This window comes from Ambystoma mexicanum, chromosome 3q (genome assembly GCF_040938575.1).
Source record: "Ambystoma mexicanum isolate Mex_15411 chromosome 3q, UKY_AmexF1_1, whole genome shotgun sequence".
Taxonomy (NCBI): Eukaryota; Metazoa; Chordata; class Amphibia; order Caudata; family Ambystomatidae; genus Ambystoma; species Ambystoma mexicanum.
This window is the reverse complement of record NC_090926.1, coordinates 813,968,861-813,987,310: the sequence shown is the minus strand read 5'-3', so window position 1 is coordinate 813,987,310 and position 18,450 is coordinate 813,968,861. Positions and strand designations below refer to the sequence as shown.

At 49.0% G+C, this 18,450-nt stretch overlaps 1 protein-coding gene across 1 annotated transcript in view; it reads right to left on the bottom strand.

Annotated features, from left to right (window-relative positions):
- Positions 1-18,450, bottom strand: part of SPAG9 (sperm associated antigen 9) — a 2,727,931-nt gene that overhangs the window by 1,807,540 nt on the left and 901,941 nt on the right. The window contains exon 12 of the mRNA XM_069654919.1: positions 8,327-8,457. Within this exon, the coding sequence (XP_069511020.1) occupies positions 8,327-8,457 (131 nt within the window). The remainder of the gene's footprint in view (positions 1-8,326; positions 8,458-18,450) is intronic.

Genomic DNA, 18,450 nt, shown 5'->3' with positions numbered 1-18,450 from the left:
ATAGTTTTGCAGCCCTAGAGATCTTGGAGTGGAAGGACCCGATCTGGTCTGGCAGAGAGACCCTGGAGGGCTCATCCAGTTCGGAGGTTCCCCATTCGTAGGAGCATAATCATCGAAGTCATCCGTGCCATGCGTACCTGACGACCCATTAGGTTTGGAAGGCTTTGTCGAAATGTTCGATAAGTCTGCGGGCATCGATGGCTTAATCAGTGTCATGATCCGAGTCAGAAAACCTAGTCTTCAGACACTCAAGACTAAGCAGAACACATTGCAGCAATCAGCAGGTCAAAGGTGGGTATTAGCCTGGCACATATGGCATTTACACCATTCACAGCATCCAATCCCATAGACTTCCATGGGTTTCAATAGCAATTCTATACTCCTAAGATGGCCGCCCGGAGGATCCATTGACAAGCAGCAGCACAGGACTATTCATTTGTCATTGGGGGCTGATTAAGCCCCGCCTCTGCTGGAACGCGCGCTTTGCATCTGCTCCACTGACAGCAGTGTAACACTACCAGCGTTTTTCCTCACAGAACCTAAAGAAACCAAAGATAAGAGAAATATCAGTTCTTGCGACAATTACAGAGCATCACAGACCACAGATAAGACATACCTGGCAGAAGTTTTACTCCGCCGCTGTCATTATCTTTGAATATTTGGCAGTTTGCAGCATCTCCTCAGTCATTAGTATTTCTCACAGCTGCAGCATCTTCAGTCACAAGTTTTCACTCGCAGCTGCAGCATCTTCGGAAGGTCTTCCTTCAGCATTCCAAAATCCTGCAGAAAACACAAAAAGTATTTAATGATAAAAACAAACTTTACAGACTAAAAAGACGTTATTAATGTTCTTACGTATCTGAAGTTTCCTCAAGTTATCACCTCACAGTTGTTACCGCGCTCCACTGTTGAAGGTTGCAGTTACTCGGAATTGGCAAACTTATGTTTTTTCGTTTTCTCATCTTGAGCAACGTCGCAGCCATCCTGCATTCATAGTTTCTTCATAAAGAAAAACTCATCTTTTAAAGCGCGCATCATTTGTAGTCAGCACTCTAAATCCCTAGTACATGCAAAAGAGGAAAAGACAAAATAAATTAACATGAGAGATCTCTCCAACGTAGGAATCATTTAAAAGTCTTAAGGACTATAGTGTCTTCATCTGCTTACCTACATAAAGACTAAATCCTTCAAAGAATTCTTGAGTTCTTCAGTACAGCAAGTTTAGCAATTGTTTCACCATCTCAACACACCCCTGTTGAAAGCAGGATGGAGAGCTCTACAATTACAAAACAGGTGAGAAGGGAATTTAGCACTAATGTTAGAAGGGAGGGGGTAATTTGTAGGTGTTTATACACACCTCATCCAGTAGTTATCACAGTTAATTGTTTTTACAGCATATCTACTGTTATCTGTCTGTCCTAACAGAAGAAGAATCCTAAAGTCTTCCAGGTATCAGGTTTACAGGCTGAAGGCGTATTACGCTCCCGAGGAGTCCAGGTAAGCGGTACAATCAGCAGGTCAATCGAGTGAGGCTTAGGGGTTGTGTATTTATGTTTCGTAGTGATGTGGTGTGTGGCCTTGTCGCTGGAGTGTGAAGTCCCCATTGCACTGCCAGCGGCATGCTCATCAGGCGGGGCGGACACGCAGGAATCAACAGACTCCACAGGTTTGTCTACGATGTCCGGATCAGAGCACTGGCTGCCAAAAGATTCCTCGTCTGAGGCGCTGACGCATTGGCCATCCACCGCTTGGTGTGCCTGTCTTTTAGGGTTTTAGGGTTTGGGAACAAAAAGGTTTACATGCCTTGCAATGCTGCTCATCGTTGTCACGAGGGAGGCACCGATTGCACTCTTTATGAGTGTCCTTCCAGGGGTATTTTCCGTTACAAGACAGGCAAAATCTAAAAGGTGTTCGCTCCATAACAGATAGAAAAGGCAGCCAGATGGAAGGAAAAGGAAGAGGCCAAAGAAGAGGCATTCTCAAGAGAAAGTCGGTAAAATGGGACACACTCTCCCTACTGCAGGGCCGGGCCGGAGGGCCAAAGCCGAGAGGAAATCAGCCGCCAAGTCGCCAGTTGGTGAGACGGGATCAGTCGTTGAAAGGATGTTGAGTAGTTGTCAAGAAAGCCCCTGAGGAAGCTTGACGAGATCCGCTAAGAAAAGCTCAAGCAATATAAACTCAGTAAGGAGCGCTGCATTGAGAAAACGACTAGATAGAAGAAAAAAAAAACAATCTGTGGGATCTCGACGTGTGCAGGATTTTGGGTACACTACATGTCTCGTTAGAGATACTGTTACAGTCACACCCATGTCGACGGTCCTTTCCGATTGTTGAAAGAAAGATGCAATACTCTGCGATTACCACTAGATGTCGCACTATATGTGCAGCATGGGATGCTTTTAAAAAATACATATATATTTTTATTGGCATTTTTAAACTCAAACACATTCTCCCTCGCTCCTCCTCTTCCCCTGAATTTCCCGATGACCGCTGATCATCCCCTTCAGTCATAACATTTTGTGTTCTCGGGCACTCCTGAGTCACTGTGGAGGAATGATAGCATAACGTTCCAGTCGGCCCCCCCATTTTTTGTAAATCTCCTTGCAACGAGTATGTCACATGCTCCAAGGCCACAAATTGCCAGACCTTGGGCAACCAATCATGTTCATTCAGGACTACTACAGATTTCCCATTTTGGGCCACCAGTAGTAGTGCTGCTATGCTGAGGATCATGTTGGCCGCCCTCTGGGTTCTAGTTGGCAAAGACTCCAGGATGCCCCCCCCATCCCCAGCATAGCCTCTTTAATGTTCTTGTGGGCCTGTATGCCAAATAAATGGCAGACATCGCCTTTCATACATATTCCCAGAACTGCACTAGCCTCCCACAAAACCACCAAATGTCTCCCCAAGTGCCCAGGGAGTCACATCAACTCCAACTTCTATATGAGACATCTGGGTTGTATTTATGGTGCCTTGTCGTGGTAAGGTGCCACTGGACCATAATCTTGATCGACACTTCCCTAATTTACACCGGCCTGGACAAGCAGGGGATATCCGTCCACAGATGATCCCACTGCTCCCCTAGTATTTCCTGACCCACTGTATCCTCGCATTGTTTCATGCAGGGCCATTTCACCATCTCTTTGCGGGATGAAAAGAGGCCTGCAATTATATGAGCCTCCCCAGTGTTGCTTGTTACGTACGCCTCAAAGATGGTGTGGTCCCTTGTTACCGCCTTTATGACCCTGGGGTTTTTCACCCAATGCCTTATTTGGGAATAACTAAACCTCTCCACCTCGCCCAAATTAAAATCTTTTTCACATTTTCATACCTTTTAACATCTGTCAAGTCCCATAACACCCGCCATCCTGCCTTTTCCCATTTCCCAAAGGCTCCGTTCTCCCTTCCTGGGGTGTATTGTGGATTACTAAATATTGGCGTCAACAGTGATGGAAAGGTCGTCAAGCCCATTTTCTTGCCAGGGCATCCCATACCTCGCCCACTAAGGCTGTGATCCGACTCCTGTACATATTCTTTGGCCTATCTGCCTTATGGCACCATAATACACCGTTCAATGGTCTTCCTACAACTGCCCTATCCAGGTTACCCCCGTACCGTTTCCTGGTTTGTCCTGAACCACTCTAACCTGCGCCACTAAATAGTAAATGTAGAAATTTGGAACGCCCAGGCCTCCCTTGTGGGTGGGAGTCATTAACAGCCCCATTGGCAGTCGCAGCTTTTTATTATTCCAGATAAACTTGCTCGCCTGCCCCTGGAGTTCATTAAAAAAGGGAAACTGGACCTTAATGGGAAGAGCATGAAAGTAATGGGGGATCTTAGGAAGGATCACCATCTTCAAGATGTTTATTCTCCCCAACCACGAAATCGAAAGAGGCCCCCACATCCTCAATAACTGCTTCACTTTCTCCAGAAGAGATGGATAGTTTGCTTTGTACATCTCCCCCAGTAACCCTGTGATTCCTAAATAGTGAATGCTCTTGGTGGCCCAAGCATAGGTGCACCCCCCTTTTAGCCTTTCCACCCTCTCCCCTGATATAGTCAGGTTAAGCATCTCAGATTTCTGATCATTGATTTTCAAGCCTGCCAAGCTCCTCCAGTTCCTCACCTATCCCAGCCAGCGTAGTCTCTGGGTTCGTAACTGCTTGTAACATGTCGTCTGCAAAGGCGATCACCTTATGGGTCCCTCTGCCTAAGTTAATTCCTGTGATCTCTGGGGTTTCCCAATACGGGAGAGTAAAGGTTCTAAATGGATTGCGTATAGGAGCGGGGAGAGTGAGCACCCCTGTTTCGTGCCCCGGGAGATCCTTATGCTGTCTGAGAGCCGGCCATTTATTGCAATGCAGAGAATCGGATCCCTATAGTTAGCCCTCACCATGCTTAGGAACCTTTCCCCCATCCACATGACCTCCATAGTGTGGAAAACCAACGTCCACTCTGCACGGTCAAAGGCTTTCTCTGCGTCTACAGCCAGGACTGCAGCAGGAGTGTCGGTCAGGGTAACTTTCTCTATGAGGTGACATACCTTACGTGTATTGTCAGAAGCCTGCCTATTTCTTATGAATCAGTCGTGTCACCAATATCTTGGTGTATAATTTTGCACCTAAATTAATTAGGGAAATGGGGCGTTTATTGGGCTTCAGAAGCAGAACCATTTTGTCCTCCTCAATAGACCGGCCAATTTGCCCGGTCTTCCCAAAAGAATTGAACAGGGGCACCAGAATCGGTATTAGGACTTCCCGAATGTTTTTCATAAGAGAGCCAAATAGCCAACCGGTCCCAGGGCTTTCCCTTTCTGCAGCAACCGCATCGCGGCCCACTCCTCCTCTGGGGTGATTGCCCCCTCTAACTCCTCCCTTTCCACCTGGGAAATCTTTTCCAAGGAGGAACTCGCCAAGTACTCGATTTGGGACCCATCCTCCGGCGAGTCTGTTGCAAACAGGCTCGAGCAAAACTCCATGATGGCGTCCACGATGTTCTCATTCGAGGTGCATTCCCCTTTTCCCCCGGACCTGATCCTTGCTATAGTCCTGGACCCCCTCCTTCTTTAACTGTCTAGCCGCCAATAATGTATCAGTCTCGTTGGCTTTAATGTAAAATTGCTGTTGGAGGTATAGGAGCGATTGCTCTGCCCTCTTAGTTTGGAGGACATCCAGTTGGCCCCGGATCACGATATTCCTTCCTGATCATGTTGCTGTCGTCTCGCTGCATACTGGACAATGCCCCCTTAAATTGTTCTTCAAGATCCTTCATGAACTGAATTATTTCACTATCTCTCTGCACCTTTCTAGCTACCAGCTCTCCGCCCCCCTTCTTGGTGGCTTTAAATGCGTCCCAAACGTTTTGTGCTTCCTTCCCCTGCAAGCTGTTTTGACACAAAAAAGTCTTTAATCCATCCCCTTAACTCATCGCAGAACACGGTCATTAAGGTGGTGTTCTGGGAGCTTCCATCTCCATAGTCCAGAGGCCCCCCTCCTCATTTGCAGTGAGAGGCCAATAGGTGCATGGTCGGGCAACGCGATTGCCCGGGCTCAGTCTCCCCCACATGTCCCAAAAGGGTACGAACCACCAGACAGTCTATTCTTGAAAAAAGACCTATGGACGGGGAGTAGAACGTTATCGTCTCCCCGCCCCCCATTTAGTTCCTCCATGTACCCACCAGACCCAGCCTCTCTTGTTTTCTTGGTTGGGGCCCTCTGACTGATATATCCTTGCGCTCCTATCTTTATCAGGTTCCCATGCCAAGTTAAAGTCCCCTGTGAGCACTATCATCCCCTTCACAAACTTCGAGTTCTCCCAATAATGTCCTGAGTTAAGGCCCCTTACATTGAGAGTGATTATCTTAAAACTATGCATTTAGTCTGTATTAAGGTGTACCTTCGATCTAGCTGAACAGCTGACCGCTCTTCCCTTGCCCTCCATCCCCCTCCCCCCTCTGATCGGGATCAGCCAGCATCCAGCCCCCCTACCCTCTAGTCTGCTCTTCCGGGAACTGAATCCTTTTAACATCCCAGAGAAGCAACGTGCAGGTAAACATAAACCCAGGGTTGAACCAAGATGAAACCGAACCCCCGCCCTCCTGGTCCAAAAGCATATCGCTCTCCCCCAGGCAGTGAACATCAGCTGTCTTAACACCCACCATAGTCGCAGCACAGCTGAGTCCTCTGCATAACCTCTAGTTGGGATTTCTCTCCTCTTCTGCCTTCCTTGGAGTGAAGGCGTTTCTAGCCTCTCAGAGCCAGTTGTTTGGCTCCTTTTTTGAAAAATGATGTTTGTTCCCAACTATTCCTTTTGAGCGGGTCGCCCCTCACAATTTGCTCGCCCCGTGAAGGCTCCTCTTCTTCCATCTATAGGATCTTCAAACCTTCCTTGCATTTGGTAATTCGATGTTGCTTCCCTTCCCACTCGAAGAGTAGGCCGAAGGGAAAGGCCCACTTGTATTGTATTTCCACTCAGGTTAGAGCCTGCACCACTGGCCCCATCAGTCTCTGCTTCATCAGATTGACTCGGGCCAGGTCCTCGAATAGTTGAATCTCCGACCCAGCATACTCAATCACTTTAGCTTTCCTCGCGGCCGCCAGGACCCTTTCCTTCTGCCCATATTGATATAAATCAACCATGACGTGCCTGTGTCTGGCCCCAGGCTCTCCCCTCCTAGGTCCCACTCTGTGGATGCGGTCTAGCTTTATAGCAGCCCAATCTTCCTCTCTGAGAAGGTCCGCAAATACCTGTTGTGCCATCATTCGTAAGTCATTGTCTGGCACAGCCTTGCCTAGTCCTTTAATTCTAATATTGGACCTCCTCGAGCGTTTGATGTCCTCGCTCTGGGTCTCCAGGGTTTGTGTGACCCTATCGAGCTGTTCTGCCAGCTCATCTCTTTTTCGGGTGTCCTCGTGCACGGTTGGGCCAGCAAACCCAGCAGTCTGCTGTCTCTAGCGCCCACTCACCGGGGCCACCTTCATCAACTCGCGGCACTCCGACCACACAGCTCGCCCCTTTCCTCTTTCCCGTCCCTTCTGCGCTCCGTTTACGGCACTGCCTTCCTGACGCTGCTTCCGTGGGGGGTTTGTCCACTCACGGAATCCCACACAGGCTACCCTGTCCCTGTGCCCGCGGGGCTGCCACCAGTGAATTGCCTGGGCTTGTCGATTCCTGGCGGTCGGGAAACTTTGCCTGCCCGGGACCCGCTGCGCACCGCAGACTGGCAGTTCCAACAGCTTCCAACTCAGGGCTGTTTCATAAGTTCCACGGGACACACCTAGTCCTGCCCGCTTCTCGCTTCCTCTGCTGTACCTCCTCCACTGTTTCCGCTTGGGTGCCCCTCCCGGGGAAGGCTCATATGTTATTTATTTATTGTCATAGGCCCAGGTAGCAGGGGGGGCACGAGACTGGACTCTACATGCAGTTCTGTCCTCGGCGGTCATCTTGGAATCACAGCATGTGATTCCAAGTACATTCACAAGCATCAGAATTACTAAGGTTGGGAGGGAGGTGTCTATCAGTGCTTCTGAAATGCTGGCTTGTGGATAGATTTATTGGGGTTATGTGGCATTAGATTTGTACATTGTGACCTTTTAACTCAATGAGTCATTGAACTACTTTCTGAAATTATATTATAGGAAGTATGAACATATCCTTCATGTTGAACCCAGCAAGGGCACTTGTCTTTGGTAGGTTCTCTACGATCAATAAAGAGAATGTTGAAGAAAATAACTAAAATCAATTGATATAAACTACACAAGACTAGGCCAATATCTCTTTTGTAACACCAACAAATGGGCATGGCAACAGGGTGGGCTAATAGTAGTGGGACACTTACCGCCTGGGTCGTAATGAGGCCCAAAGTGTTTCCTAGAGTAGGCCAATAAGGACGTGAGTGGTTCACAAGAGGCTTTACAGCTTAGCAAGACAGAACGTAGGAATACAGAGAGGTGGGCAAGGGTGTTGCCCGTTTGTGTGGTAACTTTGTGGTCACGAAAGGGATAATGTAGCAGGTAGCAACCACAAAGCCTAATTAATGCCTCTAATAAATCTGCAACCCAGAAGGTGTTACAGATACAAGTGACGGAGTGCCAACAGATTAATAAAGTGTTTTTCAATATATTTCTTAAGACATGCATGGTTTCAGACAGATGTGTGAAGATGCAAGATTGCCTCAAGTTTGATTGCTTTGGGAGGTCACCCCTGGTGATTACATAGAGTATGGCATTTGTTTCTTATGGGGGTTCATTCAAACATGCTGATTACACCAAGTAATTAAACAGAAAAAAATATATATGGACAAGCTATTAGATTTCCGTTTGTTTACCTAATCATCTCAGTCCATCGCACAGCCTCCTGAAGTTCCATCAATCTTTCTTTGTACTGGTTTCTTTCCATTAACACACGAGCCATTTCCACACGAGTAAAACGTTTTCTCTGAGCAGTTGGAACATCACTCTGTATAAAAAAGAAATTGTACGTCCCCTTAATACTGTGGATGCAAGTAATCTTTGTAAAAATAATCCAGCATTTATAGTGTTTTTGTCATTTGATCAAAATGAAAAATCGTGTTTACTACCACGTATTGGTCCTTCAAGAAATTAACTACATAAACTAGTGCACACTGTGAAGACAGGAATCAACGTAACATGCAGTGGAATCCAATACTTTTCAATTACTTTAATAAAAAGGCCTTCAGGGACTAAGGTTGTAATTCTAAAAAGGATGTAACCTGCGTGTAGTAAAGTGTAAGGATAGGATACTGTAAAATGGCAAAAAACAAAAAGATGGTAAGGTGGTGCTTTCCTAGTCTTTCCCATCTTCAGGAACTTAAAAAAAACAAAGTTGATACCATTGAGACCGTAAAGAGCGGTAACTCAAAACCCTACGTTCCTTTGAAATTATGATTTCTAGCCTTCATTACTGCTATTGTGTCTCAATTCTTAGGTCACAAGCTCTACTGGGCTTCACAGACTGAGTTAGCACTCAATGCTTCTTTGACTATTCTCCTTGTCAGTGTATAGCACCTAGCTATTTCGCTGCCTTTTCTGACAGGGTGAGGTTCTTAATGCATGAGGGAGGGGCAGGGACCCTTCCTGCCGTGGGCTTGGCAGCCTACTGGGGCATATGCCAGAGCCGATCCTACACTAGAACCAGGTGCAGGAGTTGGGATGGTCCCTGGACCCCCCTCTTTGTTCCCGGAATACCTGTGAATTTGGTACTACCATCTGTTACACCATGCAGCCTCACAGCCGCCAAAAGTACTTTGCCTATTATAGGATAACCAGCTCCACAAGCTGGAACACAGACAACACATCAGAGTCGCTCCCATCGTCACCTCTAGAGTACCAGCCAAAACGCAGAATTACTGAGAAAGCAGGAGGGGGACTTGAGCAGCCAGAGAAGCTGGGACACATATTCAGCAACACTTAAAATGGGTTTTTAAAAATGTTTGATTCCGTTACCCTGTGTGGGGATATGGAATGAAGAGACAGACCAAGTGGTGCTATAAACTTTTATTAAATAATACATCAAACCGGTCTATCTTTAACTCCAAGTGGATTTCCCTACCTAAACTAAAGAAACTAGGGTGCTCTTCAGGAAGTCTGTGTGAGTCCAAACAAAAAGGCACTATACTGGTCACAAAGGATCCGACTCTATCCCTGTCACTACAACAAAATAAAGTCCAACTACTGTTCGCAATCCAGGTGAACGGCTCCCTTTTCCTGGATGTAAAGAGTCAAAACGGCTCTTAAATCTGTTTAAAGCAAAAGTTCTGTGCCAAGTTAAAGTTCCATTTAGAACAAAAAGATACATTCAAAGCAAAACTTCCCATGGAGCTAGGAGAAAGACTTCCCTTCTCCTAGGTGGTCATTCACCATCTCTCAGAGTTCATAACACGTTTTGTAGTCCCCTTAAGTAGGGTTTCACTATTTGTATTTTCTTCCAAACTCTTGAACTGCCCCCACTAGGATGAAGGTGCTCCTCGAGTCCCTCTCGATTCCCCAGTACCACACTTTTGTGGAACTAGCCTGGGAACTAATACCCCGATAATTTAATTTTTTTATTTTATTGAGCATTTGTTAGGCGCCTTAAACAACAGAATTGTGTTTTAAACCGCTAACGCTAATTGGGAAGGGAACAAGGGAAATGATAATGGCAAAAAAAGTAAAATACAGTCATGGTCCTACTAGGCCTTGTGGATTTCAGACATGCAAGTGCAGTGAGGATAAGTGCAGCAGGAGGGAGGAGACTGGAGTGGACAAATGCTGATATAGGGCCTGGGAGGGAAGTGCCAAGGGGAGCCAAGGAGCAGAACATGCAAGTGCTAGTGCAGGAAACTCCTCCCAAGGGTGTGATGCAGAGCCACCAAGCAGGGGCCCACAAGGGCAGTGCATTGGGCGGGAGGGTGCTGGTATAGACTGGGAAGAAAGGCCTGAAATCCTGTGAGGTTGGGTATCAGGCAGTGGGGTGATTAACAGGGAAGGGAGAGAGGCAGAGAACAGCAGAGTTTTGAGAAGTTTCCAGAACTTAAGGAGGTCCGGCTCAAGTCTGAGGGGGTCAGGGAGGTTGTTCCAAAGGGAGGCGCTAGCAGGGGAGAATTTAGCGAGGCAAAGTTAGAGATTGCGTGGTACCAGGCCCCAGAACGCCTTGTGGATGATGCAGAGGGTCTTGAATTTGATCCTTGCAGCCACCGGTAGCCAGTGGAGATTTTTAACGGCTGGAGAGATACATTCCCTGGGCTTAAGGCCAAGGATACGTTTTGTAGCCCTATTCTGGATTAGCTGGAGGGGGCGTAGGGAGGAAAGAGGGAGATTGCGAAAGAGGCTGTTGCAGTAGTCCAGCCTGGAGAGGAACATAGCTCTGGAGACATTGAGCTTTGGGGCAAGGACTGTAAAGGATCTTCCTCCCGATCTGGCACGACGAAACTTAAGACACATAGCAAAGATTGATTAGACGAGCGTAGCAATCTGCCAGGAATATAGGGCACGAGTTTATAATGTAAAATTCTTGCCTGACGTTGTCAGTTAGACAGTGAACGAGACAGACCACCTTTAACTTAATTCGGCGCCTAATAAGAAGCCAGTGCAGTTGGAAGAGAAGGTCTCAGGAGTAAGCCAGTCTGGGAGCTCCCAGAGCAAGACGTGCCGCTGCATTCTGGAGACTTTGAAGGCGTTGCAGTAGCATCTCTGGTTGACCCAGATAGATGGCGTTGCAATAGTCCAAGGAACTCATAATGGATGAGGTTACAATTTTGGACCTAGATGTATCCGTAATAATTGGTAGGACTTTTTTCAAAATGGCAGACTGTAGAGATCTGAGCTTCTCTAGAACCCGTAACCTATTAATTTAATCCCTAGGCTCTTCACTATTGGAGTACCCTCTGGATATGGCCCCAGGGAGGAAGGCCAATATTCGCAAGTCCGGGGCTGTCCCACAATATTAGATCCCACCAGGAGTACTTGAGTTTTTTCACTGGTAAGTTTGAGCCAATTATTAGCCATCCAGTCCCCAACTGCAGCAAGGCACTTTTTCAGTTTGTTAGGGGGATCGGATGATGGTACATTAAGGCCGAAGAGAATCTGAGTATCATCTGCATAGGAGTAGAAGTGTACCCCGTAACTGGTAATCAGTTTAGCTAGTGCCCGCATATATAAATTAAACGAGAGGAGACAGGGCAGAGCCCTGGAGGACTCCACAGTCCAAAATAATAGTCATGGAAGTAAAAGGAGGAAGAGAAACTGAACTTGTTTCGACAAAAAAAGAGGAGAACCATTTCAGCAGTGTACCCAAGATTCCGGCCTCCTGGAGGCATTGAAGCAGCTTCTGATGATCAACAGTGTCAAAGGCCGCAGAGAAGTGAAGGCGAAACTGGGTTCCCACCTTTCCACGGTCCTGAAGCAGGGCGATGTCATCCATAAGAGAAACCATCAAGGACTCCGTACCCATACCGGGGCGGAATCTGGACTGAAAAGGTGAGGGATCACAATAGGTTCCATCAATTTCATAAGAACCGGGAGGAGTGAAATGGGACGGTAATTTCCCACTACTGCAGGATCAAGATGTTATTTTTTTTAGTAGTGGGGAAATCACTGCGTTTGTAAGGGGCTCCGGAATATGCACTGTAGAAAAGGAGTAATGGAGTGCAGTGGTGAACAGGGAAATAGAGCTGTTGGAAGCCGCTTCGAGTGTGCAAAGGAGTATAGTATCCATGGGAGAAGCAGAGCGAAGTTTCAACAGTGCAGAGGAGACCATGTTGTCTGTTACTGTACTGAACTGGAGGGCACACGATTGTGTCTCTTCCGTGGCAAAAAGTAAGACAGGGGGATTGGTTGGAACTGGCCGTCTGAAATTTATCAGTTCACCAATGTTGCAAATTATATCCTTAAAAAAGGAAGCAATGCGATCGTAATGAGCCTGAGTTTGCAGGATCTTTAAGGGGGCCCGTGTAGGAGTAGTCAGATTTTTGGCCTCAGGTTTTTGGCCTCACAGGATGGTGGGGGTAGAGGGATCAAAGAAGGTGGCCAGAGGGTAGGAGGAAAAGAGGGTGCAGGTGTCCCAATGAGAAGGATTTCTGTCTTACTGGCATTAAGACAGAGCTTGTTAGCTGCACACCATGGCTGAATGGCGGGCAGTCAGGGATCTGAGAGGAGCAAGAGGAGATAGTAGATGAAAGTTTGAAGGAAAACTGTGCGTCATCGGCATAACACTGGAAATGGAGAGAAGCAGGAAATCAGGTCAGCAAGAAGGGCAAGATAGATATTGAAGAGCCATGGCGCTAGGGTAAGCCCTGGGAGACGCCACAGGTAGAAAGTGAGGTGGTAGAGGAGAAAGGGCAGAGTTGAAACTGTGAAGGGCGGTTAGTGAGGAAAGAGGTCAGCCAATCCAGTGCCCGATTAGTGATGCCGAGGCTGTCATGGAGTCGTTTTATGAGGATAGAATTGTTGACCGCATCAAAGGCAGAGGAGAGCGATAAAGAAGAATGAAAACAGCGGGAGAGTTGGAGTCGAGATTTGAGATTTGCGAGCATGGTTTCACAGGTGTTCAAGAGAGCAGTTTCCGTGCCTCTGGATGCCTGGAATCCAGATTGATGGTCATGAAGGCAACCAACAAGATCAGTGTGGAGGATCAGTTGGGGGAGGACCAGCTTTTTCAAGAGTTTACCCAGGACGGGTTAGTTGAAATAAGGTGATAGTTAGCAAGGCAGGAGGGGTCAGCAGACAGCTTTCTTTTAAGAGAGGGTGCATAAGGGAGCGCTAGTGGTGAAGGAGTGGTCACAGAAGTCAGCAAGAGCCGGGGCGAGAGAGGAGATGCTGTCCTTAATGGTTCTGGAAGAGCAAGGGAGTACCTGTTTGGATGAGACCTTCATATAGCGAAAAACTTTAGAGAGACCTCATCCGGTGCTATTGGCAGGAGACAGGAGAGTGAGGGGGTAGAAGGAGGTGAGCTAAGGGAGGAAGGAGGGCAGACATGGGGGTGTAGGCAAGTGAGGACAAGATGTCCTGAGTTTTTGATGTGATATGGGAGGCCAAAGCTGTGCAGAGAGCCTGGTAAGGAAGGAGGGAGGTGGAGACTGCAGATGGACTGGCGAGTTCCTTTCAGATTTTGAAAAGTTTGGCTGTGTTGTTAGTGGCTCCAGAGATGTAGGGTTGGATGTGGGGCCACTTCCTGGACTGGATAGAGAAGTGATATTGCCTTTGGAGCAGGCAGCAGGCCGGTTTGTCTGAAGGTAAACCCAAGGTCTGCCACTTTTGTTCAGCAACTCTGCACTTGCGTTTCAGAGATGCCATGTCAGAGTCGTAATAGCGGTTCTTAGAGGCAGGTTTTAGGCGGATCCTCCTGACAGGGGTAAGGATGTCAAGGGTGTAAGATAGAGAAGTGAATGTTAGCACGGGCAGAGTCAGAGGGAGAGTCAGACGTGGGGGTGGGAGGAGGGGTGACGGGGTAGACGAAAGCAGAGACTGATACTCGCTTCATAGGTCGGATGACGACGAAGGAGGCTGGCAGTGCTGGGGGTGGCTCGGATAGAGGGCCAAAGAGCCAGAATCGGGAGGAAAGAAGGGGTGGTGACCCAAAATAGAGATGGGGATTTCGCCAGAAATCAGGGCGTCCAGGGTGTGACATGCATAGTGGGTAGGGTCGGAAGGGAGAATAGAGGGGGAAGAGTGAGTCACAGAGTACACGAAACTGAGTGGTGGATGATTCAAGGGAGTCGAGGTGGATGCTGAAGTCACCAAGGAGGAGCAGTTTGGAAGAAGAGGTTGAGAGGGAGGAGGCGCGGTCAGCAGATTCAGAGAGGAAGAGAGAGAGAGGGCCAGGGGGCCTGTAGATAGTGGCGAGGGAAAGAGTGGGCGAGACCCCAAGTCTATAGACAAGACATTCAAAAGGGGAGTAGGTTTGAGTAGGTATGATGGAGGCAGGGACTCACTCAGGAAAGATCAGGGCCACTCCACCTCCAGGTCTGTTGGATCTGGGTTTGGAGAGGATTTTCTAACCCACAGGAAGGAGTGTCAAGAGCAGTGACAGAGCTGGCATTGAACCACATATCAGTAAGAGCAAGGAAGTCTAGGTCAAAGACTTCGAGAAGGAGACAGATGTCAGAGGAGTGTTTGACAGCAGAGAGAGCATTCAGAGGAGGGGGGTACAGAAGCGCGGTACTGCCGTCGGTGGTGGTGGAGAGATGGGGAAGAGGAAGGAGTGGCAGGAGAAGGAAGGACATTTATGCGAGCGTTCAGGCGCCGGACGAGAAGGAGAAAAGTAGGTCGAATGGGTGAGGGAGACAGGGGAGAGAGTGGAGACCAAAGGGGGGTCCATAGGGCAGGAGAAGGGACAGAAGAGTGTCCGTAATAGTTTAAAACCATTTTAAAACCAGTGAGCATCCTCACTTCGGTTTCTGCTTTTGCAAGAACAGCCCGCTCTGGTATACGACTGCATTCAGTTGTTAAGGAGTCCCAGCTGTCCCTAGTAATGTCAGTGCCGGTCTCATCCCATCCTGGCTGCGAGTATAGCTCGCTGCAGGAACGCAGTATACCTCCTTCTCTAGCACTGCCCATGTAACTCGCCTGTGACAGAAAACAGTTCAGAAACATATCCATAATTACCAGACACCACAAAAACAAAATAACTGTGGTTAGTATATGCAACAAGTCCTATTCACACCATAATCATGATACAAGCTGGGAGGGTGGGTGGTTGCTCATGTCCGGGCTGCAAAAGAGACTAAGCTCTCGCAGCCCGGCACATTTTATGTGCCCCCTGAGCCAGCTGGTTTCAGCTGGACCCTGGGGCACGCCCCTTTCTCCTCTGTTGAGAGAGGGGAGGCGAACCGACACAGGGGCCAGAGGGGCGGGCCAATAAGCCAGCTGCCCCTGTAGCATCCCTATTTACAATCTTCTCTACTTCTTTACGTTTCACAGTCTCATAATTTCCCAGCACCCTCTCGGTTCCGCAGAACCGCCTGACCAAACTCTGCATCGCTCCTGGAGCTGGTTACCAGGGAATAGTGCTTGCAGAAAGTGACGGAGTGGCCCAAGTAGCCGCCCTGCTGATGACATCGAAGAAGCAGGTCTCTAAAACGCGACTGCCGTGGCCATAGATCTAACCAAATGGGCATAAATCCCCTCTGGGACCAGCCTGCCAATGGCCTTATACGCCTCAGAAATGGCCTGAACCATCCCCCGGGCGATAGAAGCCTGAGAGATGAGGGAGGAGCCCTCAAAAGTGACAAACAAAGCCTCGGATTTACTGAAGGAGGTAAAACCTAAGGACCCTCTTCAGGCCCAAGAAATGTAGGGCCCTCTCTGCCTCTGACTGCGGGTACAGGACGAATACCGGCAGGCAGATCTTTCTATTCAGATGAAATGGAGAGACCACCTTGCGCAAGAAGTTGGGGTGAGCGCACAAGATGACCATGTCATTGTGAAACGTGGTGAAGGGCTCACACAAAGAGAACGCCTGCAGCTCGCTAAGCCTGCGCGCAGAGGAGAGAGAAACCTGTAAAACAGTTTTTAGTGTTATCAGCCGATGTACACAGAGGCCAATGGCTCGAAAGCTTTGTGCTGCAAAGGAACCACACTGAGGACCCTGAACGGGTGCCGCATATGCACCGGAGGATAAAGACTAAATAACCCCTTAAGGTGAGCTTTAACCACTGGGTTGGCCTTTGAAAACACAATTCTTGTAAGCCCTGATGAACACCAAATAAGTGCAACAAGTCGTCCAGAGGGCAAGTGACAGGATCCAGACCCTTTTCACGAGCCGAGTGGCAGACCCTAGTCCATTTGCTCTTAGACTGGGACTGAGTAGAGGGCCTCCTGGCCTGTTGAATGATGTTGCAGTTGTCCTCCGAAAACAGAGCATGCTGTAGCCTCAGCTGGTCAGGCACCAGCCACCGCCTGGTCGTGTCACGGTACTCCACAGCCCCACCCTGCTGCGTCAGGAAACCTTGGTTGGTGACCAGAAGGTGGACCGCCCCCAGGAAGCACAACTGCAGCAGCTCAGAAAAACAGGCTCTCGAAGGCCAGTGGGGGGCATTCAGGATGAGACTGCAGCCCACCAAAGCCCGGTACTTTCGGAGGGTCCGCTCTATCATGGTGTGTGGGGGCTGGAACGCATAACACCTGCAGCCGTATTAACAGATCTGGAAGGCGTCTTCCACAGACCCCCCCCCCCCCAAACCCCTGAACCCGCCCTGCCCATGAAGAAAACTGGGGGCACTTGGAATTCCTATGAGATGCGAACAAGTCCAGGTCTGCGAACCCACAATGCTGGAATAGGTGCAACAAGGATTCTGTGTGCAACTCCCACTCGTAGGTGTTGAACCCCAAGCGGCTCAGCTGGAGGCGGACTGCTGAAAGCCAAATTCCCTCCGTTGGGGCCCATTCCCAGACATATACCAGCTTCATGCAGAGGGGGCAGAGGGGAAGGGTGCCACCCTGCTTGATCAGGTAAAACATTGTAGATGCATCATCTGTCCTGACCAGAGCCGACCTGTCCTTGAGGGGCAGAAAAGCCTTGAGGGCCAGGCCCACTGCCCTGAACACGAGCAGATTGATATGCAGGAGGGCTTCCATCCTGGACCATGTGCCGTGAATCACACAGCCCTCCAGAGTAGCCGAAAGAGAGGTGTCCATAGTCATCACGAGGGTAGGCTCCCGTCGGTTTAAGGGGCCTCCCACAGAGACATTGCCGTCCATCAGCCACCAGCACAGATTGGGCAGGAGGAGCGGGGATACTGGGATCCTGTCTAACTGAGACCCTGTCTCCAGATCCCAACTTGCTGCCAGGTGGAGCTGGAGGAGTCTCATCTTAAGGCAAGCGTGCTGCAGCGTGAGCATGCAGGAGGCCATCAGCCCAGCCGAGGTGGTTGAATTGGTCAGAAAGTGCCTTATCGCCTTGCAAAGGTAGAGGAGCCTCTCGGGCGTGGGGAACACCTGCTGAATAGGCATGTTTCGACGCACCCCTTGGAAGATCAGATGCTGAGAGGGGCACAACTGTGACTTCCTCTGGTTGAGGGAAATCCCCAGCTGATTAACAATATCCGCCAATCTCTGGCAGGAGTGTACCACCCCCTCGGGTTTACCCGCCCTCACAAGGCAGTTACCCAGATAAGGGTATAGGTGATGGCCCGCCAAGCGGTAGACACCTGACACTGCGTTCATCAATTTAATGAAGACAAAAGGCAGCACCTTGTACTGGAAGTGGTACGACATAATCATGAACTGCAGAACCTTACGATGCGGCTGGTAGATGGTGACATGCATGTATTAGGTCCTGCCCTAAAACTAAGGGAAGGACTTCTGCCAGTCAGGATGGCCAAGGACTTGGCAGTTTGAGTAGAGGTTGCCTTATCATCTTTGTCAACTCATCATCGGTTGACGAATGAAAGAGGTGCACGCCCTCAAAGAGCAGATCTAGGATCTGCACTTGCACGTCAGATGAGAACCGTTCTTCTCATCTCGACAATCAGGCACAGTCCTCTGTCTTGAAGGACGCTTGCCTCTCCAGACGTAGGTCAGGCAGAAACTCCCGGAGTTTCCGCCATAGCTTCTGGTTAGCTGCGGCTAAATTGTCATCGCCATTGGCTTGCCGCAGATGCAGTCCTGAAATGGCATAACGCTTTGCCCAAAGACTCAAGGACCTTATCTTCCTTGGAAAGACAACTAGAGGCAGCTCCTGATGAGGAAGATGACGGAGATAATGGTTTAGAATACACGGAGGCCACAGCCACCAGTGAACAATGTGGCTGCGGATGGGAGGCCAGGAGGATGCGCAGAGAGCCCAGAGGTGGAGGCCTAGGAGGTAGGACCTGTGTGATCACTTCCTTGACTATATCCTTGAGGAGGGGAACACATGAGGAGGAAGCGCTCAAAGAAGCAGTCCTCGCAAGCTGCCGGATCCCGTGTGGGCGGCCCTCAGCAGTGCTGGGTTTCCATTATTGACTGAATTGCT